The sequence below is a fragment of the Pyrus communis genome, chromosome 1 (genome assembly GCF_041283825.1).
Source record: "Pyrus communis isolate YQ-2024b chromosome 1, ASM4128382v1, whole genome shotgun sequence".
Classification (NCBI taxonomy): Eukaryota; Viridiplantae; Streptophyta; class Magnoliopsida; order Rosales; family Rosaceae; genus Pyrus; species Pyrus communis.
The window spans coordinates 19,288,360-19,316,182 of NC_142565.1; the positions used below are offsets into that span (position 1 = coordinate 19,288,360).

Genomic DNA, 27,823 nt, shown 5'->3' on the forward strand with positions numbered 1-27,823 from the left:
TTCAGCCCATAATGTTATAATCCAACCTGAGTCCTAAGACTGGGCATTTTACCATATAATTTTACAGTCGAAACTATTTATTTTTTTAACCATCAAGTAGAGATCATCTTGCAAATACTCATTTAAATTTAGAGATTATGAGTCGCCTATAGGTATTGCACAAATCAACGAATTTGGTAACAGTTAACATCCTTGTAATAAAATGTCAATTTATTTAAAAGAATATACATGAGTTTCGTGAATCTGAAAGGAAGGAGAATTATTCTAATATTTTACTTAGGTTTACTAATAGATAATGAAAAAATAGGAGCGGTTGTTCAATTAACTTTTTTATTGATTTTATAAAATAAAAAATTGAATTCCGCTTTAAAATTGTTTGTACCAAATATTACATGAATGACCGAAGCAATCGAGGTCGTTGAATGAATGGTGTTTTAGACTGTTGGATGTGAGAGTTGTTCTAATAATTATTCTAATGTGATTATTGAAGGATAATGTTGTGATTTTCAATCATAATCATTATCTTTTAGGGAATTGTTATTAGCACTCCAAAAATCTCATTCTACACTCCAAACTTTCTATATTAGGAAAGAAAAATACACATGTGAGGAGTGTACAATAAGATTTTTTGAGTGCCAATAACACTTTCCATCTTTTAATGTTGTATAAAATCATCTTAAACATTTTCAACAGCAAGATAATGATCATCCATGCTGTGCATTCCGTTGCTGGATAAAAATTGTATAGGTTAAGAAGAACAATACTTGGCTACTCAAAGATGAGTGAGAACTCCTACTTAAAATATCTCAAAATTGTTCGTTGTCAATTGATGGAACTTCGTGTTTATAATTAGAACTGTTCATATTATAAATCATTCTATAAAGATCGTCTCTGCAAAACATTAATTAAAACTAAGGTCGTTTAGTCATCAAACTGTTTAAAAACAAGTGAACAATATTGATAAAAGCATTACGAACCGTCTATGTATTTACTACAATAGATTGACTAAACAACCTTAGTTTTAATTTATTTTTTGCACAAATGATCTTTACAGTGTGATTTATAATATGAACGACTCTAATCATAAGCATAAAACTCTATGATTAAAACATTAAGAGTTTTGAGTAGGAGTTCCTAATCATCTTTAAGCTGCCAAATATTGTTTAGTTACGAATGGATGGGCTGAGGATTAGCTTGTGCTAATGGTTTGGTGATAAGCACATGTGCAATCTCCAAGAAGACTACAGGGGATGGTGAGTAGCACATTTAAGTGTGTTTGAGATTCTTCTTATGTGGATATGCATGCAACATATGAGGCAAAGAAAGAATGAGCAGATGGACTTTATCAAGCCTAAAATCTCATTCGAAAAGGGAAGTAAATCTCATCAGGCACGTAGCCCCCAATGTGATTTGTTTTGAAATATTATCTGAACTTGGGCATCAGATAATCAGACAGTAAAATGGGATAAAGCTCTGGGAGCGTGCTGCACTTCGAATTAGCTTTGGAACTTAGGAAATTGTTATTGATACTCTAAAATTTTTATTATACATTCTAAATTTTTTATATTTGGAAAGAAAAATATATTTGTGAGGAGTATAGATGAGATTTTTGGAATGCCAATAACACTTCCCATAACTTATCACCAAATTATAGCCATCCTATAAATAGAAGTTGCTCTGCAACGAGAAAAAAAACCCTTTAATTCAACAAACAAACAAACGTTTTACACATGATCTCGCTCTACACGAACTTTTCTCACACCCTGAGAGAATACTAAATATCATGACCTTCCTGTCAACACATTTTCAGTCTGGATTAACAGCATTGTATCGACAACCGTCGACATCATTAGTTTGGATTAACAGCACTGCTTATGGTTATTTGGTTATCTATCTAAGTCTCAACAGGCGAAGAATTTCCAACTCTTTCTTATAAAGAGGTCATCTCATTAGCTTCTCCACAAAGTGATGTGTCATGAGATTACCCCGTGTTCAGCACAGTGAAACTCGAACCAGTTATTTAACTTCGCAATGATCTAGTAACCTCGTCTTTAGGTTCTAAAACACAAGGCCGAGATGTGTTCTTCCACTGTCGTGATTGCTCGAGAAGAGAAGTCAGCAGCGCATTCGACACTGCCACACCACATCTATTTTACTCGCTCGATCAAGTTTGGTTGTGAGTTGGCATGCCCTCATTCACAAGAAAGATGCAGTCATTGCTCGGTCTACGCAGCACGTAGTCTTGGTAGTTTTTTGGGGCAACATTTTGGCACACCTGGTGGGATCTACTGCCTGCTAATACTACGAAGCTTATATGATATTCCTATATTATGAATTTGGATGACCTCTAAATTCAGCATGAGGCGAAACATGATGCACATGAAGAAAAGAAAACAATCTTTCTCCCAAATGATAAAAGTGAAAGCTTATAGCGCCCTGTAAGAACAATGGTTCAAAGAAGATAAAGCCCGTTTTAATGCGTGCCTAGATGAGGAAACTTTTTTCCTTTTGTTTTTGCATACAAGTCAATTTCGTTCGAAGTTTGGTTAGATCGAAAAGCCGGGGTTCAATTTTCTAATCTGGCCACAATCAAGCTTCAACCTATGAAGATTGTCAATTCGGCCAAGGAAAGAGTTAGGCGACTTGTTTTGTCATTTGAAAAGGAAAATATGGTTGGCCTGGAAGAAAATATTCAAGTTTCTATGCCAAATATAAAAAATGACTCAAAAGGTGATTCATCGAATAAATGCTTAGATGACGACCAAAGCCAAAACACAACTTCAAATGAAGAAGCCATGTCATTTTGATACATTTATCATTGATACCCTCGATATGGAGCAATCATGTTCGGCTAAGTTGTTTGAGATAAAATTTGAAATTAGCAAAGTAATTATGCTCCGGGGATAATAACTCAGCGCATTTGGCGGCCAAAAATCAAAAAGATTTTGCCAAGTCAAGAATATTTAGAGATAATCCTTTATTCGGCTTGAGCGAGGTCGAATTGAAAATTTTTTATACAAAAAGATTTTAGCTCAGATTAAAACATCGTTGGCCTCTTCTTCATTATGGTCCGACCACTTTTATTTTCATTTTCTAATGAAAAATAATACTTGTCCTTAACCATTTGGCTGCATAAGCCGATGCTCAAGGGTTGCGCACCAGTCCTGTTATACACAAGTATGAAGTTGAAGGATCAACGATGAATGCATAGAAGGTCAAAGGGAGAAAATGAAAGGGTGGCCAATTGAATGGAAGACCAAAGCTCAATGATGGGAGTCATACTCACATGCACCTCAAACTTTACCTGAGTCTACAATGGCCAAATGATGAGAACGGATTCAACAAATTATTTTGTCTCATCAGTTTATATCATTCAAATGATGTACAAAAAGGTAATCCAATTGTTGAAAATTACTTATTAATTACCAAATGTATTAATAAGTTATAAAGATGTCATATGGATTAATCTCAATAAGAATATCCATGGACATAGCACTGCTAAATTGTTGCATGCCTAAGCATGATAGTCGCTGTATGGATTCAAGTCCCAAAAGGACAGTCTATGTACATGGCAATTATATTGTGTGTTGTGTCTCTTGTCTAAAGCATGATAAAATTATAGGTTCCAATGATTCAACTCTCCAGAAGTGGAGATTAAAAATTCAAGCTTTATAACGCTCTAGAGGAGGTTATGATCCACATTCTCCAAACAATTCATCTAATAAGACACAATTGTCCTATAAGACACAATGTAAAGCCCCTAAAGAGGCAAGGATATCTAAAGTAATGAAATGTTTATAAAATATGCAAGCGCATGCACATGAGAATTGTGAATCACGAATTGTTGATAACCAATGTTAAATTTGGTTTTACAGTAGCTACTAAATTCATCAATGAGTTGTGTTGTTGTTGAGCCATGTTCTTATGTTCGTTGACAAAAAGAAAAATTATTGACAAAATGAATAGAGGCAACTCCGTTACTATTAAGGGCTGGTTTGGTATTGCTGTGCTTTGAAAAAAAAGTTGCTTCTACTGTGCTGTGAGAATAAGCAGATGTGAAATAAAGCAGTAGAGTGTTTAGTAAACTTTTATGTAAAAGTGCTTTTAAAAAAAAAATGCAGTATTATAGTGTTTGGTAAACTTTTATGTAAAACAGATATGAAAAAAAGTCGGTTTTTCAAAGCTGGGTTTTGCAGCTTCTTGTTTTTGGCTTTTTTTCACCCAAAACTGTGAAAAAAAAAGCTGAAGCTGAATGTTTACCAAACACAAAACAACTCCCAACTTTTTTTAGAATCATCTCCGTACCAAACCAGGCCTAAGAAAAGGGAAAAATAGATCTATAGTACAAATCGCCAAATGATGTTGAACACAAAAGGCTACACATGCCCATTTGTAATACTGTGAAATATAATCACATGATACGACACAATATTCCTAGTTGAAACCTAAAATTGTAGTAAATTCATATATACATGATTCCTCATTGTGAGACTTGTACGAATGTTTACGAAATGCTCGAAGCATATCTCCATACGTAAATCCCTCAAGTATACATAGAAGAAAATTGCTCTGTATAGGTTCCAAAGGAGTATGTGTCATGAAGTGTAGACAATCCCTAAAGGATTCAAATTGCTTAAAGTAAGCCTTGGAAGGGTAAATCACAGATTATGTACTCATACCAATGGATAGTATAAATGGCATTTGTGTGTGCTTTCATTATGATGTTGTTGCAACATACTAAATCTGTTGCAAGAGTTGATATTAGGTTGGGACTTTTGAAGAGTCTAGAAATATTATAAAGTGTTGAAAGAAATATTGTCTCAAGCTGCCGATTGAACGATATGCCAACATGAATCTTATTCATCAAAACGTTTTGGTTTTAAAGAACCATGCCGATTGAAGATTATGAGTTGAACACTCAAATGATTAACTAATATTTAGATACTAAGGAAGATCATTCATCCTCATGAGGGAAAAGATGAATTGATACTTGGTCCATAAGTACCATGTCTTAGTGAAGTATGTGCCTTACTGTATTTAGCACAATACATTGAACGAGATGTTACATTTTCTGTGAAGCACAATACCAACATATGGATATTGAAATGAAACAAAGCTTAACTAATGGCCATGGCCTTATTGGGCAAGCAAAATTTGAATCTCTCTCATTATATAAAGATCGCTCACAAGGAATTAAGTAATGGAAATTGGAGAAACGTGTTCAAAGCTAATATGATATACAACCTCACCAATTGTATGCCAAAGTTTTCGCTTCAGAAGTTCAAGAATTACACCAACATGCATTGGCCTGATGACAAGTCAATCAATCCAAGCGTATTCTAATCAAGGGGAGATATCATCAAGGGGGCGTCTAAGAGTATGCTGTATTGGCCATATGAGCAAACTATTTTTGTTTCCTTTAGACCATCCATTCATCTTATGTTGGTTATCATTGGAGAAATTTTAAAGACAATCAATCAAAAGACTTGTGATCATCCAAGGGGAAGGGGCAGTGTTATAAAGATGGATGATCCGCATGAAGAAATAAGCACTGTTCACCGTTTTCTGTTAGCAAACTAATGTTGAAGGTGTACTGCCTACTTTCACATTTTTGGACCTTAGCAAGGAATCATATGTTTTCATATATTAAGGTCTGTTAGCTTACAAATGTTACCGAAAAGAAAACATACAATCTATTGTTTCCATTGCTTTGTAATTACAGACTATAATGAGAAAGACTACTGCTACTATCCCGAGAACAGAGACACACTAACTGAACCTCATAAATATTATGTCTTATTTACTTTATGTTTGAGTGCACACACACATAGCCCTAGTTTGGTACTGAGGTGCTTTTGAAAAAAGTGGGTATCAAAAAAAGCTGGGAGCTTTTTTATGTTTGATAAATATTCAACTTTAGTTTTTTTTCATAGTTTTGGGTGAAAAAGAAAGGCAAAAACACAAAGCTACAAAACCCAACTTTGAAGAATTGGCTTTTTTTGCTTGCCCAGCTTCTGCGCAAACCGATTTCTCAAGAGGCGCTGAGGCCTTTAATGAAATTTTTCAATACCCAAAATGGCCTTTAGCAATTAAATAAATTATACATTATACCCGTCGACTTCGTCGTCGACCCCGCCACATCTCTCTTCCATCCTCTTTGACTCTGAGCTTCTTCGGATTTCTGGGACATGAGCAGCAGGAGGTTCGTCTGATTTCTAGGTTTTGTCAAAATTCAAGGCCTCTTCGTCGGATATCTGGGCTTTGTCAAAATCTGGGTTGCACAAAGAATGCTAGATTTGCACCCTTCTGCTTGACACCCAAAATCTCAACGGGAAAGCCACGACGTCTTCACCGCTAACACAGATAGTAAGTCTTGAAATCGGAGTTCATCCATCTTCTGCGAATTGGTTGATGCGACCCAACCTTCCTTTCTCCACGACCTAGCCTTCCTTAGGATCAGGTAGAGAGAGACAGAGATAGAAGGGGGAGAGAGGGAGTGAGTGGCGGAAGATAGAATATACATAGGTTTTGCAAAAATAAAATAGGGACAAGGTAAAGAAGAAACAACTCTTAGAGAAAAGAATAGAATAAAAAAATTATAAATATCTTAATAAAAAAAGGTAAAAGTACATTTTTCGAAGCTCACAAGTGTTTATAAATAGTTTATGGGTAAATTACATTTTCATACCTCAGGTTTGGGGCATATTTCAATTTCTTACAACATCTTCAAAACATTTCACTTTCATACCTTAAGTACTATTTTATTTCAAAAAAATACCTCCGTTCCATTTTCCATCCATTGATCCGTTAAGTGTTGACGTGACTGCCACATATATGCCACGTGTCTGCCAAATGTCTACCACGTGGCAAAAAAAATTTATTTATTTTTTAAAAAAAACATGAATCTTCTGAAAAAAAAAAAATACCAAAAACAAAAGCTAAACCCGCAACCCCCATCCCTCCCTACCCCCCAACCCAACCTGTAACCCAGAAGAAGAAGAGGAGAGGGGGGAAAAAAAAACCCATCTTTCATCTTCCTCCCCCTCCCATCTTCCCCAAACCCACCGTGTACCCACCCTCCACCTCCTCCTCCGCACCCACTACCTGCAACCCAGAAGAAAAAAAAAACAAAAAACCCAGATAAGAAAAGAAAAGAAAAAACTCTCCATTTCCATACAACCTAGATCTCGTCTTCCCCAATGAGTGTGGATTTAAAGAGTGGGGTGTGTAGAGGAGGGAAGAGGGTGCGTGTGAATGTGGGTGCGCTGGGTTTTTTTTCTTTTTCTTCTTTTTGGGTTGCAGGTTGGAAGAGGGAAGATGGGAAGATGGGTGTGCGGAGGAGGTGGAGGATGGGTGCGGATGAGGAGTTGGAGGATGGGTGCGAACAAAGGATGGAAGAAGATGAGGCTCCAACACCGCCGAGGGGAGGGGGGTTTGACGAGATCTGGGTTTTCTATTTTTTTTTTTTTTCGGTTGAAGGTTTACATATGGGGGTTTTGGCGAGGGGAAGGGGGGGTGGGGTGATGGGATCTAATTTTCTAACTTTTTTTTTTCTTTCTGGGTTATAGGGAAAAAGATGAAGATGAGAGAGGAGGATGAGGGGGATAAGGTTTCAGTTTTTTTTTTTTTTTTTTTAATATTTAGAAGATTTAGGTTTATTAAAAAAATAAATTTTTTTTTTTTTTTTTTACCACATGACATATATGTGGCAACCACGTCAGCACTTAACGGATCAATGGATGGAAAATGTAACAGAGGTTTTTTTTTTTTTTTTTTTTGAAATAAATTAGTACTTAAGGTATGAAAGTGAAATGTTTTGAAGATGTTATAAAGAATTGAAATAGGCCTCAAACCTGAGGTATGAAAATGTAATTTACCCATAGTTTATATAAATCTTATAAATGTCATAATAAAAGAAAAGATAACAAAATTATTATATAATATTCAACATCATATATTTTTTAATCATTTCACTTCCTTTGACCATCATCTAGAAAAACATATGACTTATTCTTTTAGTGTATTTGTGTAGTACTTGTTGGTAGGAACGCATAGGCGAAAACCGTTTGCGAGTCCGAATTATAATGGTATAGTTACTGACGTTTGAAATTAGTTACTTACATTTTAGATTATAAATTATTTGAACTCCAACCTTGTGGGAAAGAAGCCCATTCAAGGAAAGAAAATAGGGACCAATAAGAAATTAGTGAGAGAGGGATCAACCAATCAGGAAGGAGAGAAAAGAACCCTTCCTTTTCAACCAATGCACAACCCAGTTTCAACCCGGCCAAATTCTGGCCAATCTTCTCCATTTTTCAAGTGATTCATCCACATCCACCACCTATAACCTACTCAGCTACCCTCCTTCTTCCATCTCCACCAAAAATCAAGGGGTTTTAAGGCCTAAACCATGAGGAACTCCACCAGAGCACCAGAGGTGCTTGATGATGTTTTTGCCGTTCCGGCAAGTTTCACCACCCACCACCACCACCCTTACTCAACTCCCCTTGGACCCAAGAACAAGTCCCAATCAGTTGTAGGGGTGTTGGAACACCGAGGAAGGAGAATCGAAACTCACCCATTCTAGGGTTTCCGACGGATCGAGGGGAATTTTAGATGTTTCCCGGCCGAATTGGCCTTAGCCACAAGTATGAAAGTTGTTCCTCTCATTGATATCTTCATCCTTGTTAAATATAGTAATTTTTAGAAATAATGGAATTTTCCAGCGAGCCGGAGTGGCGCATAGGCTGAGACCCCACCTAACTGACTATTCTAGGCTAATTTTGATGTCCCAATTCCATAGTTGACATCCATTTAGTGAAATTGTGATGTTTTAGTATAGTTTCGTAGTTAACCACCTAGTTGGCCACCATGGGGCCCTTGTATGCATTGACTATCTGACCATTGGATCGTCACCAAACCTTAATATTTTATAGTACGAAAGATTTGAGGACAATAGAAACTGACGGATTAGGAACCCAACGTACGGATCTTCCCGAAATGGAGTTGTAAGCTTGTAAAATAAAACGTTGACCGCCACTTCAATTTGCAATAAGCGGAGATTCAACCATTGGATCGTAATGAAATTTTAATATGATATTCTAGAAACATAATGTGGATCTTTGGAAGGTACGGATCGGAAATCTAAGGTGCAGATCTTCTGGATCAAGTTACGCAGGGTTGTGGACCTTACTGTCGACCTTTAACTGACGGTTGACTTTTGGTCAATGAGTTTCAAATCATTCTAGAATGTCCTTGGGCATGTGTTTTACGTAAGTTACGTGTTTTATTGATAAGAATTATGAACTATGAATTAATATTTGTTCAAGGCAACGATCGTTCGTGACGCCTTGATATTCGTGCTAGGAATTGTCGCGGACTCTAGGTGAGTGGGTCTTTTGCTTTTTATAGTGTGTGTGTGTGTCTATATATATATATATATATATATATATGTATGATGGATAGTTCCACAAATGCTTTTGAATTGATTTATGCATTTCATGCCATGATTAAATTATGTTATGTGAAATGTTGCACTGTGGTGAGATGCTAAAATAATCCTAAGGGATGCGCAGGTAAGTTTAGGTAAGTTTATTATGTTGATTGCCCTCATTGAATCATTATGGCATGCTTATATTCATATAGTTCGTTCTTCATTGCTGCACCCCTATGTTAGTGCTCCCGTCTCGAGCTAGGGCCAGCCTTCAAGTGATTGTTCACCTCCCGCACCGCACACTCGCCTTGGATCCAAGTTAGGTGCTAGCCTGTTGTACATGTTGCATTAGGCGACTCCGACTCGTAGATGACCCGTGCATAGCGCGAGCCTTCACGTGATCGTAGCACTAGAGCGTATATTATTGCACCTAGCCTGTCGTACAGATCACATTAGGTGACTCCAACTCGTGTGCTAGCATAGATTGATGAGCCGTAGGTGCAGTCGTATAGGTCACATTAGGTGACTCCAACTTACATGCTAGTATGAATTATTGAGCACATGATTATATTCATATTGTTGTTGAGATATTCTATTGTGGCATATTTTTAGATTTATTGTTGGCATGCATTTGATTTCATATTTATACGTAGTATGATTTTTTGGAAACTATACAAGTTTTACAGCGAGAGGTTATAATGTTTTCAAAAGGTTTTTATTAAAACTTTATTTCCAGGCCTACTCACCCTTGTTTTTCGCCCCTCCATGTTTTAGCAGCTAAACTTTTGTACCGACGAGGATTCTTGGCAAATCTCAGTGTAGACGTTTACCTTCGATGGTATAATTCTCACCCTATCTTACTGTACTGTACTTATGCTACTTATGCTCTGACGTCATGTCTGAATTAGGTTCATTCCCGCTCACCATGCACTCTTGTATTTAGGTACATTTAGGTTTAAATTTATTCTCATTTTCCACATTACTACACTTTATGGTTTCGTCACCTTTCAGATGTCGGCTAGCACAACTCGATTTGGAGTCCTAGTGGACATTCCGGGTCGAGGTGTGTCATTACTAAATACTCTACTGCTTTATTTCATAGTTGTTTATTCTCACAATACAGTAGACAGAATTTTTTTTGAAGCACAACAATACCAAACCAGCCAATATGATCCTGTCACCATAATAGACATATTTTACAGAAAGAAATCAAATACAAATAAAAAAAATATATTGGAGCCTTGCTCCATCATCTACTTAGTTTGCTCCATCAGCGTTGCATTGCAGCTTGTAGGTTGAATAGGGAAGTCGATTACGGGTATTATCACGCCTCCTCCTCCTCCTCCTCCTGCGTGCGGCGTCTTCCCCAATTGTTCTCCCATCATGTACGTCTCTTCTTTGTTTCCTGTAATCGCGTCCGCTTGGTTTTCTTCTTAATTTCTCTGATTTTTTCATCACAATTATGTTTGGTCGCATCAGTTTTATTAGGGTTTTGTATTTCTCAGAATCTACGGATTAGGGTTTTAATTTTATACTATCCCCGAACTAGGTTTTTTTTTTTTTTCCTAGTTTAAGTCGCTTATCTCAACCGTAAGCATTGCTTTCTGTTTGAATTCAGATTTTTATATTTTAATTTCCCTTTTTTATTCTTGGAACTCGTATATTGTGCATCTATGTATTTGGGTAGTGTTGTTTTACTGTAATCTCATCCGAATTTTGCTTAGATGTTGATAATTTCTGAATTATTCGTAGATTTTTCACCCTTCTAGACTAAAATTTTGTCATGTGCTTTCTCAGCAGTTTGTAAACGAGATTAAGAAAGTTGGATTGTACATTACTTGGTAAGAGTTGAAAGAGGGAAGACTATAGAGTTTTTCTACCGGTACTTTGAGTCTTTTATGCCGGGTTGTGTGTAAAGTGCAAAAATGTCGGTAACAGCAGGTGTAAGTGATACTGTGATTGCAGTGAGGGATAAGCTCAGAGGTAAAATTGGGAAAACTAAGGTTAAAAGGTATTGTCCTGGAAAAGCTCCTGAGTAGGCAGATGATGCCAACGAAGATGGGGAGTTTAGGATGTCCAAGGCGGCTGCTTTTCCCACTCACGATTCTGACATCATTAGGAAAGATGATCCTAGAGTGCGTCGTTTGGCTGAGAGCAGGATAGATAATCGTGAGGATGTTAGAGCTGATCATAGGTGTATCCGGCAAGCTGAGATTGTTTCAACAATTGAAGAGGAAGCCAAGAGGCAAGAAGGGTTGGAAGCAGAGGAAGATGATGCAGATGCCTAGGAAGAAAGAAGAAGGAAGATTAGGGAGAGGTTGCTTCAGAGGGAGCAAGAAGAAGAACTCCTTCCCTCAGAAGATGAGGAAGATGTACAGGAAGAGGAGGAAGAGGAATTTGAGTATGATACTGACTTGGACGAAGAGCTTACTGGTATGGTGATGCTAAACCCTATCTTTGTTCCCAAGTCGGAGAGAGATACATTTGTTGAGCGTGAGCAACTTGAGGCTGAAGAACGGGCCCTTGAGGAATCTAGGAATAAGATATTGGAGGAACAGAATAGAGAGACAAAACAGATTGTGGTTGAGGAGATTCGAAAAATGAAGAGATTCAAAAGGGTATGGAACTAGAAGCAAATATTGAAGATATTGATACTGATGATGAAGTAAACGAGGCAAAAGAGTATGAAGCTTGGAAGGCCCGAGAGATTGCCCGGATCAAAAGGGATAGGGAAGATCGGGAAGCAATGTTGAAGGAAAAAGAAGAGATTGAAAAGGTCAGAAACATGACAGGAGAAGAGAAGAGGGAGTGGAAGAGAAAGAATCCAAGACCTGCACCATGACCAAAGCAGAAGCGGAGGTTCATGCAGAAATATTACCACAAAGGTGCTTTCTTCTAGTCAGATGCTGATGACTATGCAGCAACAGCTGGAACTGATGGAATTTACACACATGATGTCTCTGCCCCAACTGGAGAAGATAAGATGGACAAAACAATATTACCCAAGGTCATGCAGGTCAAACATTTTGGTCATAGTGGAAGGACAAAGTGGACTCATCTTATCAATGAGGATACCACTGACTGGAACAATCCGTAAGTTTAATTTCCTCCCTGAATTATCCACGTTTTTTAACCATTTTCTTATATGTGCTAAATTCAGTTGACATGACACAAGCACTATTGTATTACTTGCTTTCTAATGGGAACACCACAAGCACTATTATGTTGTTTGTTTTCTTAAGGAACGTTTTATATTTGCATCATCTCTCCTACACTTATTTTAAGTGAATTAAGGATTGAAGGAATGATCTCACTGAATTGTCAGTAAACTTTAAGATATCATGCCATGTAGAATAGAATAGTAAAATATGAATGTATTCATCGGGCACTTAATGTTTTTCTTGTATATTGGCTTAGATACTTTGATATAGTCATCAACTAATAGGTAATATTCCTTGGATATGTATGCGATGCATCAGGGAATCAGAAAGAATATTAGCTCCAGTAGTATTTGGAGCATATTAATTTGGGTCTTACATTTGTTCATGTTGCAAAATTTAAACTAACCGAAATCAGTCCAACTTAGTTCCAAATTTTATGCTTGCAAGTGTACGAGTAGTTTGATAGTTAGAAAGCAAGCACTTAATATCGTCTCATAGAAATTAATCCAATTCTAAACAACTGACTTAAATGCATTGGCAACGTAGTAAAATTTAACAAAGATTGATGAATAATGATGGTTTTGAGAGTTGATACTAATATTGAAAACAAATATCAAAAGTAAGAAAGTTTGAATATAACGCAAAAAGTGGGAGCCAAGAAAACAAATTATAATTTAGTTGAGTAAAACACTAAAGTGTCCGATTCACCATAACTAATCCAACTTATTTTCTGTAGTGAATTATTAACAAGTACTCAACCTCATTGATAGTTCAATCTCCCTAAATCATGTAATATCTAAGGCATCTAGACTATATGTATATTCCACTATGTAACCGTCCATGGCATCTGGACTAGTTTAATGAAACTCATTACGATCCATGGAAATTTATACAAAGACTACAAAAATCCTAGAGTATGGCATCTACTACTAGGTAATTTACGGTATCTATTTGCAAGAAGCTGTCACTCAAGTTGAAAACATGGCATCTGCCCAACTTGCATCAAATTTACTAAGTAAGAGTCAAGATGGTAGCTAATCACCAAGACTAAAACCAAGCATACATAGCAAACGATACTCAATGATAATGGAAAACTTGAAAATAATTCACTTCAGAATTTAAGCATTCATAGTCATGTCTACATCTAGCTAAGGAAAATTAGTTTTGAAACATGGATGAAATTGTCACTGTATTCATAATAAAACTGAGAAGAGAAAAAACACTGAAAAATCCTTGTTCTTTGCTGCTTCTGTCTTCCGTATGTCCCTGCTGCTTGCTTCGTTATTCCTTTCCTTCTTTTCCCCTTTTACGTTTTCGTAACCAACAAAAGCTTAACCCCAATTGATTACTGGCAGTAAAAGAGAGGAAACGATAGAAGTCTTCAATTATGTGCTGGCCACTCTTAGGTACATTAAGGCACCCCTTGATTAGTTTCTCCATTTGACGCCTTCCCTTGTGCCTTTTGTCTCCTTGCTGCTGATTACCCCTTTGGTTCAGATAACCGTTTCTTTGCCATCAATAAACTCATTTATGCAGCAACCAAGTCTCTCTCTTTGATGCCTTCACTCCAAAACCCATAATAGAAAAGAACACATTAACAACAACAACAACGAAGCCTTTTCCCACTAAGTGGGGTCGGTTATATGAATCCTAGAATGTCATTGCACTCGGTTTTGTGTCATGTCATCCGTTAGATCCAAGTACTCTAACTCTTTCCTTAGAGTCAATTCCAAAGTTTTCCTAGGTCTTCCTCTACCCCTTCGGCTCTGGACCTCTATCCCGTAGTTGCATCTTCTAACCGGAGTGTTAGTAGGCCTTCTTTGCACATGTCCAAACCACCGTAACCAATTTTCTCTCATCGTTCCTTCAATTTCAGCTACTCCTGCTTTACCTCAAATATCCTTATTCCTAATCTTATCATTTCTCGTGTGCCCGCACATCCAACGAAGCATCCTCATCTCCGCTACACCCATTTTATGTACATGTTGATGCTTCACCGCCAAAGATTCCATTCCATACAGCATCGACGGCCTTATTGCCATCCTATAAAATTTTCCCTTGAGCTTCAGTGGCATACAGCAGTCACACAACACGCCGAATACACTCTTCCATTTCATTCATCCAACTTGTATTCTATGGTTGAGGTCTCCATCTAATTCTCCGTTCTTTTGCAAGATAGATCTTAGGTAGCGAAAGCGGTCGCTCTTTGTTACTTCTTGATCTCTGATCCTCACCCTTAACTCATTTTGGCCTCCATTTGCATTGAACTTGCACTCCATATATTCTGTCTTTGATCAGCTTAGGTGAAGACCTTTAGATTCAAACACTTTTCTCCAAAGGTTAAGCTTCGCATTTACTCCTTCCTGAATTTCATCTATCAATACTATATTATTTGCGAAAAGCATATAACAAGGAATATCATCTTGAATATGTCCCTTAACTCATCCATTACCAATTCAAAAAGGTAAGGACTTAAGGATGAGCCTTGATGTAACCCTACAGTTATGGGGAAGCTTTCTGTTTGTCCTTTATGAGTTCTTACAACAGTCTTTGCTCCATCATACATATCCTTTATAGCTTGGATATATGCTACTCGTAGTCCTTTCTTCGCTAAAATCCTCCAAAGAATGTCTCTTGGGACCTTATCATACGCTTTTTCCAAATCTATAAAGACCATGTGTAAATCATTTTTCCTATCTCTATATCTTTCCATCAATCTTCGTAAGAGATATATTGCCTCCATGGTTAAGCACCCCGCCATGAACCCGAATTGGTTGTCCGAAACCCGTGTCTCTTGCCTCAATCTATGCTCAATGACTCTCTCCCAGAGCTTCATTGTATGACTTATTAGCTTAATACCCCTATAGTTCATGCAATTTTATACGTCGCCCTTATTCTTGTAGATAGGCACCAAAGTGCTCTTTTGCCACTCATTTGGCATCTTCTTCATTTTCAAAATCCTATTGAAAAGGTCTGCGAGCCATGCTATACCCATCTTTCCCAAGACTTTCCACACTTCAATCGGTATATCATCTGGGCCCACTGCTTTTCTATGCTTCATCTTTTTCAAAGCTACAACCACTTCTTCGTTCCTGATTCAGCGGTAAAAAGAGTAGTTTCTACACTTTTCTGAGTTACTCAACTCCCCCAAAGTACTCCTTTCATGTCCTTCATTGAAAAGATTATGAAAATAACCTCTCCATCTGTCTTTGACTGCGTTCTTTGTGGCAAGAACCTTTCCATCCTCATCCTTGATGCACCTCACTTGGTTTAGGTCCCTTGCCTTCTTTTCCCTTACTCTAACTAGTTTATAGATATCCAACTCTCCTTCTTTGGTATCTAATCGCTTATACATATCGTCATAAGCCGCTAGCTTAGCTTCTCTTACAGCTTTCTTCGCCTCCTGCTTCGCTATTCTATACCTTTCACCATATTCATCAGTCCTATCCTTGTATAAGGCTTTACAACATTCCTTCTTAGCCTTCACCTTTGTTTGTACCTCCTCATTCCACCACCAAGATTCCTTTTGGTGTGGAGCGAGCCCTTGGACTCTCCTAATACCTCCTTTGCTACTTTTCGGATACAACTAGCCATGGAATCCCACCTTTGGCTAGCTTCCCCCTCTCTATCCCACACTCATTGGGTGATTACTTTCTCTTTGAAAATGGCTTGTTTTTCTCCTTTTACATTCCACCATCTAGTTCTTGGGCACTTCCAAATCTTGTTCTTTTTTCTCTCTTTTGACATGTACATCCATCACCAACAAGCGATGTTGATTAGCCAAGCTCTGTCCTAGTATAACTTTGCAATCCTTACAAGTTATACGATCCCCTTTCCTCATTAGAAGAAAATCTATTTGTGTTTTTGACGACCCAGTCTTGTAGGTGATCACATGTTCTTCTCTCTTTTTAAAGAAGGTGTTTGCGAACAAGAAATCATATACCATTGCAAAATCCAAGATGGCTTCCCCATCCTCGTTTCTCTCCCCAAACAAATTAGGAGCAAGAAAATATGGGAATAACATTCCTCTGCTTTCCTTTTCCGTTCTCCCCCAACTGTGCAACTTGAATTTCACCTTCTAGGTTGTCTTTGCCACTTTTCGAAGATTGCCCAATCTTCGAAAGTTAAGATAATCAACCTAATGCTCCCGACCTCATCTTCTCGCAAAGATCCACCGACTGAAAATTTGGTGAAGGAAGTACTATCTCTCTCTGGTGGTTTATGGAATTGAACACTATTTTCTTGAAATGGATTTGTCGGCTACCCTTGTAGAATGCCAAGAGGTGAATGCAACCTTCCCTTTCTTTTGGAACATATAACAATAAAAACTCTTTCCCCCGGAATTGGTGAGAAGCCACGTGCAAGTGAATGGTCTAGCTGACTAGTCAATGCTCCTTTTAGACTTGTAAAACAATATGATCTTCAACCAAATAAGTTGCTGTCTAATTTCTAAAGGGAAGACTAACATAAGATTTGGATAAGCCAAAAATGTAAATAAAAACTACCCAACTTGTGAATATCACTTAAGACCAATTTCAACTTAAACAAAAAAATGACAAACACACTTCAACTCAATCCACTTGCTGAACAAAACCAAACTCCAGCTACTTTACTTGAATTGAACTTAAAAAGGATTGGATGCATATTTTTCTTAAAACCATGTAATTTCATTCATTTAGAACCAACATAACACAAGAAAATGTAACTTTCAGAGTATAATAAGTAGCAAAATATGCGCTCATCAGTTCACTATCATAACAACAACAAAGCCTTTTCCCACTAGGTAGGGTCGGCTATATGAATCCTAGAACACCATTGCGCTCGGTTGTGTGCCACATCTTTGTTAGATCCATCCCACTAGGTGGGGTCGGCTATATGAATCCTAAAACACCGTTGCGCTCGGTTATGTGCCACGTCATCGTTAAATCCAAGTACTCCAAGTCTTTTCCATTTAGGATTTATTATCATAAGGATTTGACGTAAGATAGGTGTGCCTAAAAAAATGACTACTTTGTATTTTTTAATATTGGTGAAGATTGAAATAAATATAAGTTTTATGTGATTTCCTGCTAACATGTGAAGCTTGAATGAACTTCAGGCGAGTCCAAGACACCTTAATTGACATGTTGAGGGGTACTCTGGTACAGAAAATTTTTCTAATCTCTCTCTTGGAATGATCCTACAAACATTTAGTAGTGGTTCCATTGTCCAGATCTCTATTTACTTCCTCTCCCTTCCTCGTGTCCTACATCATTATATTTGTATCTCGTGACAACTTCGAGACTCCGTAGTTGTGTTGAGTGAGCTAAGAATCCTTAATGTGTAAATGGAATGACTACAAACTGAAATAGATTAGAATATGTTAAAGTCAATTATTTAGGATATTTAAGTTAAGTTTTATACACCGTGAGTTATAAACTATGTTGTTACTGTTTTGGTCATAGGGATACTTTTGTCCCGAACCATTTGTGGCTTAGCTTTGAAGAAGTTCCTGTTTTCTATTTGTTATGACCATGTTTCCATTTTCATGTTACTTTAGATGGGTTCTACATGTTACTAGTAGCATTCTTTTATTTTTGGTTATTATGTCACGTGGGTATCTTTGTATTTAAGTTCACCCGCGAGGTGGGGTGGGGGAACTGTCTCATGGTATGCATCAATTGATTTTGATTTTTTTTTTTTTTTTTGTTTGAGGGAGAACAAAAGTTTGCAAACATAGTCTGATGCATTTTTTTTTCCTTTGCTTTATCATCACTAATGAGATCCACTTTGGCTTTCCTTGTGGTCTTGAACTCCACATTATCTACATCCTAATGTTGGTCATGATTGTTTTATTTTATTGTGTAAAAAAAGTCTCTAAATTGTTTCCTTTACAAGCACCTTTATTTTTCTGTTTTCTGTATTTCAGGTGGACATACAATGATCCTCTTCGGGCAAAGTATGATGCTAAAATGGCAGGAATGAATGTGCCAATTGCAAAACCCAAAGGAAGCAAGAAATTGAAGGATTGGGAGTCTCGTTGATTTTTAACTGCCCTCGGTCATGTGCATGGAACTAGGTTCTGTTTTTTTTGGGGTGGGGAGGAAATTCAACACGTTACGGATGAGTTTTTAGAAGGTCATTTTAAAAGGAGTAAATGTGGAATTTTCAAGCAAGTTTGTGGGAGAATAATACGCTCTTAAATGTATTCTTGTAGGATTTGCTGCTTAGGGCACATACGTGTAAGATTTCTGGTCCTTTACAATACTTTATTATAACTTGAGTTGAGCTTTTAATTAAATTGTAGAATGTTGATAGGAGCATATTTATACGACTTAATTAGCTTGTTTTCTTGCATTTAATTAGCTAAACTATGTTAATTATAGTGTTTAAAGTTATTTTCGTGCAATTTCAGGTTTTAGTGTCAAAGTATGCAAAAAGAAGCAATTTGGAGCATTATAGAGCATTTTTGGGCCAAGATTGGATAGTGCAAGCATGGAGGCATGAGGATGGACGAATTTGAAAGGCTTGAATTCAGTTAGGGAGCTGCAAGGGGGCCTAAAAACCTGATTTCTAGAAGGCTAAATTAGTTCCACATGTTTAACATAATTGAACAAGAAGTTAAATTAAACATGAAAACAGAAACAAGAGAAGAAAGAACTCCAAACACTCCAATAGTTGCAGATTGCATGTGCAAGGTTTCTTCCTTCCTTTGGACTGCACGGCACTACTCCTCCTCTCCTTCAACGGTGGCGGCACAAGGTGGTTATGGTGGTGGGAAGGTGCGGCTATGGTGGATGAATGGTTGCTTGGATGGAATGTTGCGGCAAAGGTGGTAAAAGTGGCTGGAATTGTGTTTCTGGGATTTTAGGATGTGTAGAATGGTGTGGCTGGATGAATGGACGAAAATTGGGTGAATGAGTGATCCCCTCTAGTGCCTTGCTGCAAAGCCTTATTTATAGAGCTAGGAAAGGTTTAGAACTTAGTTGAAACCAAAAGGTTTTGTACCAGAAATTAGGCAGAAATTAGGCACCATGTGTGAATAGATAAAGCCTTCTAGAAATAAGGTTTTGTACCAGAAATTAGGCAGAAATTAGGCACCATGTGTGAATAGATAAGGCCTTCTAGAAGGAATACTTATATGGCTGATTTCTAGAAGAAGAAGGTCTAAAAACATGTGGCACTAATGTAGCCTTCTAGAAATCAGGTTTTTAGGCCCCCTTGCAGCTCCCTAACTGAATTCAAGCCTTTCAAATTCGTCCATCCTCATGCCTCCATGCTTGCACTATCCAATCTTGGCCCAAAAATGCTCTAGAATGCTCCAAATTGCTTCTTTTTGCATACTTTGACACTAAAACCTGAAATTGCACGAAAATAACTCCATATAAGTATTCCTTCTAGAAGGCCTTATCTATTCACACATGGTGCCTAATTTCTGCCTAATTTCTGGTACAAAACCTTATTTCTAGAAGGCTTTATCTATTCACACATGGTGCCTAATTTCTGGTACAAAACCTTTTGGTTTCAACTAAGTTCTAAACCTTTCCTAGCCCTATAAATAAGGCTTTGCAGCAAGGCACTAGAGGGGATCATTCATTCACCCAATTTTCGTCCATTCATCCAGCCACACCATTCTACACATCCTAAAATCCCAGAAACACAATTCCAGCCACTTTTACCACCTTTGCCGCAACCATTCATCCACCATAGCTGCACCTTCCCACCACCATAACCACCTTGTGCCGCCACCATTGAAGGAGAGGAGGAGTAGTGCCGTGCTGTCCAAAGGAAGGAAGAAACCTTGCACATGCAATCTGCAACTATTGGAGTGTTTGGAGTTCTTTCTTCTCTTGTTTCTGTTTTCATGTTTAATTTAACTTGTTCAATTATGTTAAACATGTGGAACTAATTTCTTTTTAGTTAGAGGCGAATTTGAAGTCATAGACATATGTTGGTTATGATTTGATTTACTCCAGTTATGAATTCATGAACTTTAGATGTGGTTTACTTTTCTGTTTTGATTAAGAACTTGTTTATGTATGTGGGTTGAGGGTCGACACTTAATTTGCATGCCTAAACTTGATGCTAGGATATAAGGGAATTTCACCTAATTGTTATGAACTTATATTCATGAGTAGTAAAAATCGCTAGTCACGATTGTGTTTAGTAAACCCTAGGCTAGATTAACATGCGTATTCCATAGTTATGAATGCCTAGTCGATGTTTATGATTTCCGTTGAACTTAATGATCTTTGTTGAATGTCTCTATCATGCGTATTCCATAGTTAGGGACTTTGATTAGGAATAATTTGGTTGTAATGCGTATCCCATTCAATCCAATGAATCTAGGGAAATCTGAAAGTTAATTTAAGCGGACATAATTAACTTGGAGCATTGTCATTCATCGTTTGTTGCAGTCATAACTGGGAATCAAATTATATGCATATGTTCATGTGTGGATAAGGAACCCTCTAACTAGTTTCTCATCATTCTATTTCATCAAAATCAGTTTTAGAATCTGTTTTCTTTCCAAGTTTCTGTTTTAATTTTAAATTCGTCAAAACCAATCCCCCATTTATTTTAAAGTGTTAGATTAGTTAGAAATACATTTAGTTTGTGTTTTTAACAGTCTTGAGTCAAGTTACAACTTAATTTCGTCCAAATTTGTGTTTGTGCTCAAAACTGCCCAGAAAGTGGTTTTTAGGCAGATTTGAGTGTGTTTGTGCTGTTTTGAGTCTTTTAGTTTGTTTGAGTGTTTTAAATTTTAGGTTTGCATTCATTAAGTCTAGTTTAGTGTTCTAAATATTGTTTTTACGTTTTTGAGTCAATTTCACATTGATTAGCATCCCTAGTTAATCCCCGGTCTAGAACAATTCCTATTTGCTCATATACTACAATTGTCATCCATAGGGTTTAATTTGTGTGTCAAGTTAATTTTCACATCAAATTTTGGCGCCGTTGCTTGGGATTAGCAAAATTGCTAATCCCTTGTGTTTTTGCCATATGTTTTTAGTGTAATTTACCTAGTTTTCTTATTTTGTTTTGTTTTCTTGGTTTAGGTACTAGTGCATGACGCGAAGTTCTCAAACTGTGCATGCACATATCTTGGACTTTAACGACGATTTTGAACGTGATTTGAGAAGAAAGAGGAGGCATCCCGAACCTAGTGAACCTAGTTCAAGTTCAGAGGCCGAATCTGAGTTTGAAAAAGTGGAAGAAGAAGTTATGGCAGCGGACAATCGGACCATTAAAGAGCTTTCGGCCTTGGGGTTGGCCAATGCCGCACCATTATGCATTCAATACCCCGCGGCTGCCCAAGGCAAGACCGATGAATTCGAGTTGAAGTCAAACTTGTTGCACCACATTCCGAAATACCATGGGCTTTCCATGGAAGATCCCAACAAGCATCTCAAGGAGTTCGAGGTTGTTTGTTCGAGCATGACACCCATAAATGTCGATGGGAACATTCTGATGATGAAGGCTTTTCCATTCTCACTTTTGGAAAAGGCGAAGGATTGGCTGTACGAGTTAGCACCCGGAACGGTTACATCTTGGGATAGTATGAAAAGAGCTTTCTTGGAGAAGTTTTTCCCAACTTCAAGAGTCATTCTCTTGAGGAAACGGATTAGTGGCATCCAACAAAATCAAGGTGAATCGTTTCCTTCTTATTATGAACGTTTTAAATCACTTGTTGCTTCTTGTCCACAGCATCAAATGAAGGAGGAGCTGCTCATTCAATACTTCTACGAAGGACTCCTTCCCATGGAACGCCACATGCTTGATGCATCGGCGGGAGGTGCGTTGGTGGATAAAACTCTGGGGGCTGCAAAAGTTCTAATTGCCAACCGAGCACATAATGCACAACAATACGAAGGTGTTGGACAAAGAGACCCCCCACGGCCACAAGTGAATGAGGTAAGTTCTATGCCCGAAATTCAATCCCAATTAGCTAACCTTACTTCTATTGTTTCTCAGTTGGCGGAGGGAATGAAGATTCATGGACCAAGTGTGTGTGGCGTGTGCTCTATGCAAGGACATGCCAACGATCAATGCCCTCAATTGATTGAGAATGGGGGTTGGGAATCTGCCAATGCCGTGGGTTTTGGGAACCAAAATCAACCACGCCATGATCCATACTCTAATACCTACAATCCGGGGTGGAGGGACCATCCAAATTTCAAATGGCGGGATCCTCAACAACCCCAACAACAAGGAGGATTTAGGCAGCAACCACCGGGCTTTTATACAAAGCCATTCGTCCCCAATCAAAACCAAGTGCAATCTGCCCCAACAACCTCAGGTATGTCTTTGGATAATGATCAAGTTGCTAAGTTACTTACTACTTTGACGCAGGAAGTACAAACTCAAAATAAGGAGAGACAAATCCAAGACAAACGGGTGGATAATTTGGAGAAGCAAATGGGTCAAATTGCCGAGTTTATGGGGCAAATTAGAGAACAAGGCAGATTGCCTAGTTCAACCGTTATGAACCCGAATGGAGGATTTGAAACCGCTAAGGCCATCATGTTGAGAAGTGGTAAACAGGTTGGAACGGACTCAAATAAATCCAAATCAAGTCAAGACGAGGAGGACAAGTTGCTGCAAGAAGAAGCACAGGGAGCAAAGCCCACGGCCAAGGAGGACCAAACCTTGCCGAATTCATCTAGTCCTCCTAAACCGTCCCAAACCACCAAGGTAAGTCCCAATTCGACTCTTTCTAGTTCTATTCCACTAAATGTACCCTTTCCTGGCAGGTTTAGGCAATCAAAGAAGGAAGAAGCCGAGAAGGACATTCTAGAGACCTTTCGGAAAGTTCAAGTCAATATCCTGCTCCTTGATGCGATTAAGCAAGTCCCGAGGTATGCTAAGTTTTTAAAAGAACTTTGTACAACAAGGAGAAGGATTTCAAACAAAGAGGTGGTTCAAGTAAGTGAAAATGTCTCTGCTGTGTTACAAAGGAAATTACCCCCTAAATGCAAAGATCCGGGTAGTTTTACAATTCCGTGCGTTATTGGTAATACTAAGTTTGAACAATGCATGTTAGACTTAGGGGCTTCGATTAATGTTATGCCATACTCTATTTATGCATCTATGAACTTAGGTGAGCTTAAAAATGATGGTGTGATAATTCAATTAGCCGATCGTTCTAATGCATATCCAAAGGGTGTTTTGGAAGATGTTTTGGTACAGGTTGGTAACTTGATTTTTCCAGCGGATTTCTACGTGCTTGACATGGAGGATTCACCCCATTCCACCCCATTGCCGATTCTATTAGGGAGGCCCTTCATGAAAACAGCTCGCACCAAGATAGATGTGTTTAAAGGAACTTTAACAATGGAATTTGATGGGGAAGTCATTGATTTCAATCTTTCTGAAAGTATTAAATTTCCTAAGGACGATCATTCTTGCTTTTCTATTGATATAATTGATGAGTTGGCGCAGGAATTTCTCGATTATTTGGAGAGGGATACACTTGAAACAACAATTGCACAAGGAATTGGGCAAAAATCTGGTTTTGCCGTGCCTAGAAGTGTGGAGGAGGCCGAGATAGTGGCTGCCCTTGAGTCACTACCTCAACACCATGGTAAGCCTTCTAACCCAATTTCAATTTCAGTTTCCACTAATAAGTTGTTACCCTCAGTGATTCAGGCACCCGTACTTGAGCTTAAACCGTTGCCCGATCATTTAAAGTACGTCTGTCTGGGAGACAACGAGACATTGCCCGTCATTGTCTCCTCATCACTCACGGCCATAGAGGAGGAGAAGTTGATCCGAGTGTTGAAAGAGCACAAGACGGCCATTGGGTGGACTTTGGCCGATATTAGGGGAATTAGCCCGACTACGTGCATGCATCGCATACTTCTAAAGGAGGGGGTTAAACCAACTCGAGAGGCTCAGCGCCGTCTCAACCCTCCAATGATGGAAGTTATGAAAAAGGAGATTATCAAACTTCTTGATTGTGGAGTGATTTATCCGATCTCTGATAGTCGTTGGGTGTCACCGGTGCAATGTGTTCCAAAGAAGTCCGGAGTGACAGTGGTGAAGAATGTCGAGAATGAGCTTGTGCCAACCCGTATCCAAACAGGTTGGCGAGTGTGCATTGATTATAGGAAGCTCAACGCCACCACAAGGAAGGATCACTTCCCTTTGCCGTTCATTGATCAAATGCTTGAAAGGGTTAGCCAGTCATTCTTTTTATTGTTTCCTTGATGGTTATTCTGGATATAATCAGATTGTCATAGCGCCGGATGACCAAGAAAAGACAACTTTCACGTGCCCCTTTGGTACTTTTGCTTATCGTCGCATGCCTTTTGGTTTATGCAATGCTCCGGCCACGTTTCAAAGGTGTATGGTAAGTATTTTTCAGATTTTGTGGAAAAGATTATTGAGGTATTTATGGATGATTTCAGTGTGTTTGGTGATTCATTTGATGGTTGTTTGGAAAATCTCATAATAATTTTGAAACGATATGTAGAAACTAACCTTGTGCTTAATTGGGAAAAATGTCACTTTATGGTTAGACAAGGCATAGTTTTAGGGCATATTGTTTCAGAAAGAGGAATTGAAGTGGATAAATCGAAAATAGATCTTGTACGCTACTTACCCTCTCCTACTTCGGTTCGAGAGGTTCGTTCGTTTCTTGGTCATGCAGGATTTTATAGGCGATTTATCAAGGACTTCTCCAAGATCTCAAACCCTCTTTGCCGTCTCCTCCAGAAAGATGTGGCGTTTGACTTCAACGAAGAGTGTGAGAAGGCGTTCAATCACCTCAAAGAAATGCTAACTTCGGCCCCTATCATAGTTCCACCGGATTGGAGCCTTCCTTTTGAGCTTATGTGCGATGCTTCCGATTATGCATTAGGAGCTGTTTTGGGGCAAAGGAAGGAAAAAGAGGCCGCATGTTATCTATTATGCCTCTCGGACTTTAAATGATGCACAATTGAATTATTCTACCACTGAAAAAGAACTTCTTGCTGTTGTATTTGCTTTAGATAAATTCCGTTCTTATTTGCTTGGTACTAAAGTTATTATTTATACTGACCATGCAGCATTGAAGTATTTGTTCACCAAGAAGGAGGCCAAACCACGACTCATTCGTTGGATGCTTCTTCTCCAAGAGTTCGATATCGAAATCCGGGACAAGAAAGGAAGTGAAAACGTGGTGGCTGACCACTTGAGCCGTATGGTGCATGAGGAGGATGCCGTGCCTATCATAGAGACATTCCCAGATGAGCAACTGATGTCCGTCAAGGTAAGTGAACCGTGGTATGCTGATTTGGTGAATTATTTGGTGTCTAAACATGTTCCTAGTGAATTACTTAAACACCAATGTGATAAATTGAAGAAAGAGGCACGGTTTTATGTGTGGGATGACCCGTATTTATGGAAATATTGCCCTGACCAAGTTATACGTAGGTGTGTGCACGATTTAAGTTTAATGCTATTCTAACCTTTTGTCACACTTATGCTTGTGGGGGACACTTTGGCACTCAAAGAACAACACTTAAGGTGTTAGAATGTGGTTTCTATTGGCCTAGCATCTTTAGGGATGCTAGAACATTTTGCATGTCTTGTGATAGATGCCAAAGAACGGGCAATGTTGGTCCTAAACAACAAATGCCGCAAACCCCCATTTTTAGTGTTGAAATCTTTGATGTTTGGGGTATTGATTTTATGAGTCCCTTTCCTTCGTCACATGGGTTTCTTTATATATTGCTTGCTGTGGACTATGTGTCGAAATGGGTGGAAGCAAAAGCCACCCGAACTAATGATTCTCGAGTGATTGCAGATTTTGTGAAAACTAACATTTTTGCAAGGTTTGGAATGCCACGAGTGCTAATCAGTGATGGAGGTTCCCATTTTTGTAATCGAACCATCGAGGCGTTGCTCAAGAAATACAATGTCACGCATAAGGTGGCCACACCTTATCATCCTCAAACGAGCGGGCAAGCCGAGGTTTCGAATAGGGAAATCAAGCAGATTCTTGAGAAGATCGTGGGGCCTACAAGGAAGGATTGGACTTTGCGCTTAAACGATGCATTGTGGGCGCATCGCACTGCCTACAAAACCCCCATTGGGATGTCACCTTTTCGGCTCATCTATGGGAAGCCATGCCATCTTCCCGTCGAATTAGAGCATCGTGCACATTGGGCCGTCAAAACGTTCAATATGGACCTTGATACCGTAGGTTTACATAGGAAGCTTCAATTGTGTGAGCTTGATGAAATCCGAAATGAAGCATATGAGAATGCCCGGATTTACAAGGAGAAAACGAAGGCATTCCATGACAAGATGATTCGTGCCAAGACGTTCTCTATTGGGCAGAAAGTGTTGTTCAATTCTCACCTTCGGTTGTTTCCGGGTAAGTTGCGTTCCAAATGGGTTGGTCCTTTTATTGTCACTAATGTTTTCCCTCATGGTGCAGTGCAAATCAAAAGTTCAAGGACGCAGCAAGAATTCAAAGTGAATGGGCATCGATTGAAGCCCTATTACGAGACGTTTGAGGAGCATGTCGTGGAGGAGGTACCCCTCCATGCTGTGGAACCTAGTCAAGCTTAAACGGAGCTACCGTCCGGCTGGAAGACGTTAAAGCAAGCGCTTCTTGGGAGGCAACCCATGTGTTGAAACACGAGAAGAAGGAACTTTCACTCCAAACCAAGATTTGCGTCCCTAACCTATCTCTTTATTGCTATTACTTTGTCATTTGTGTTATGTTTGCTAGTTGTGTTAGTTGATTGTTTTTGTGTTAATCTAAGTTTGAAACATTGAAGACAATATTTGGTTTAAGTGTGGGGGGGGGGGTAAACAAGCTGTTTTTGCATGAAATTCGTGGGATTTTATCACCTATCACTTCACATGTTGTTTCTCACTGTTTTAAAGTGTTTTTAGTGTGTTTTGATGTGTTTTAGTGTCATATAACAGAAAACCCTAGAAAAATTCGAAAAAGTTTGAAAAATACCAAAAAGAGTCGTTTTTGAGTCATTTTTGTGTTTTAGGGTACCTTCCAACACAATGATGAGGATTTGGTTTTTAATTGCATAACTGTTGAAGTAAGTTACAAACATGAATGAAAGTTTGATATGCTCTTTGGTTTATGCTTAGTTGTAATTATAGTTCATGAATTCACATGTAATCAAAAGAAAAATTAGTTTTTGTAACATGCTTGAAGGAAGAAACTCAAACTAACGCTACAACCCTGAGAGACTTGAGCTTTTAATGTTCTTTGGAGAGTTAATAATCTGTGCATTTG

The 27,823-nt window shown here is 38.4% G+C and overlaps 1 protein-coding gene and 1 pseudogene across 2 annotated transcripts; both read left to right on the forward strand.

Moving 5' to 3' along the window:
* Window positions 1-10,678: 10,678 nt before the first annotated feature.
* Window positions 10,679-18,886, forward strand: LOC148699322 (uncharacterized; annotated as a pseudogene). The gene is made up of 3 exons (XR_015966247.1): window positions 10,679-10,818; window positions 11,231-12,526; window positions 18,503-18,886. The product of XR_015966247.1 is annotated as an uncharacterized LOC148699322 (transcript).
* A 2,756-nt stretch (window positions 18,887-21,642) lies between these two features.
* Window positions 21,643-27,304, forward strand: LOC148699323 (uncharacterized). The gene is made up of 2 exons (XM_088696796.1): window positions 21,643-24,537; window positions 27,296-27,304. The coding sequence occupies exons 1-2, from the start codon at window positions 21,643-21,645 to the stop codon at window positions 27,302-27,304; spliced, it is 2,904 nt and encodes a 967-aa protein (XP_088552922.1).
* The last annotated feature ends 519 nt before the right edge of the window (window positions 27,305-27,823 follow it).

What these genes read in the sequence shown, in the direction of transcription:
- LOC148699323 (XM_088696796.1), top strand. Translation starts at nt 21,643, where the DNA reads ATGACGCGAAGTTCTCAAACTGTGCATGCACATATCTTGGACTTTAAC.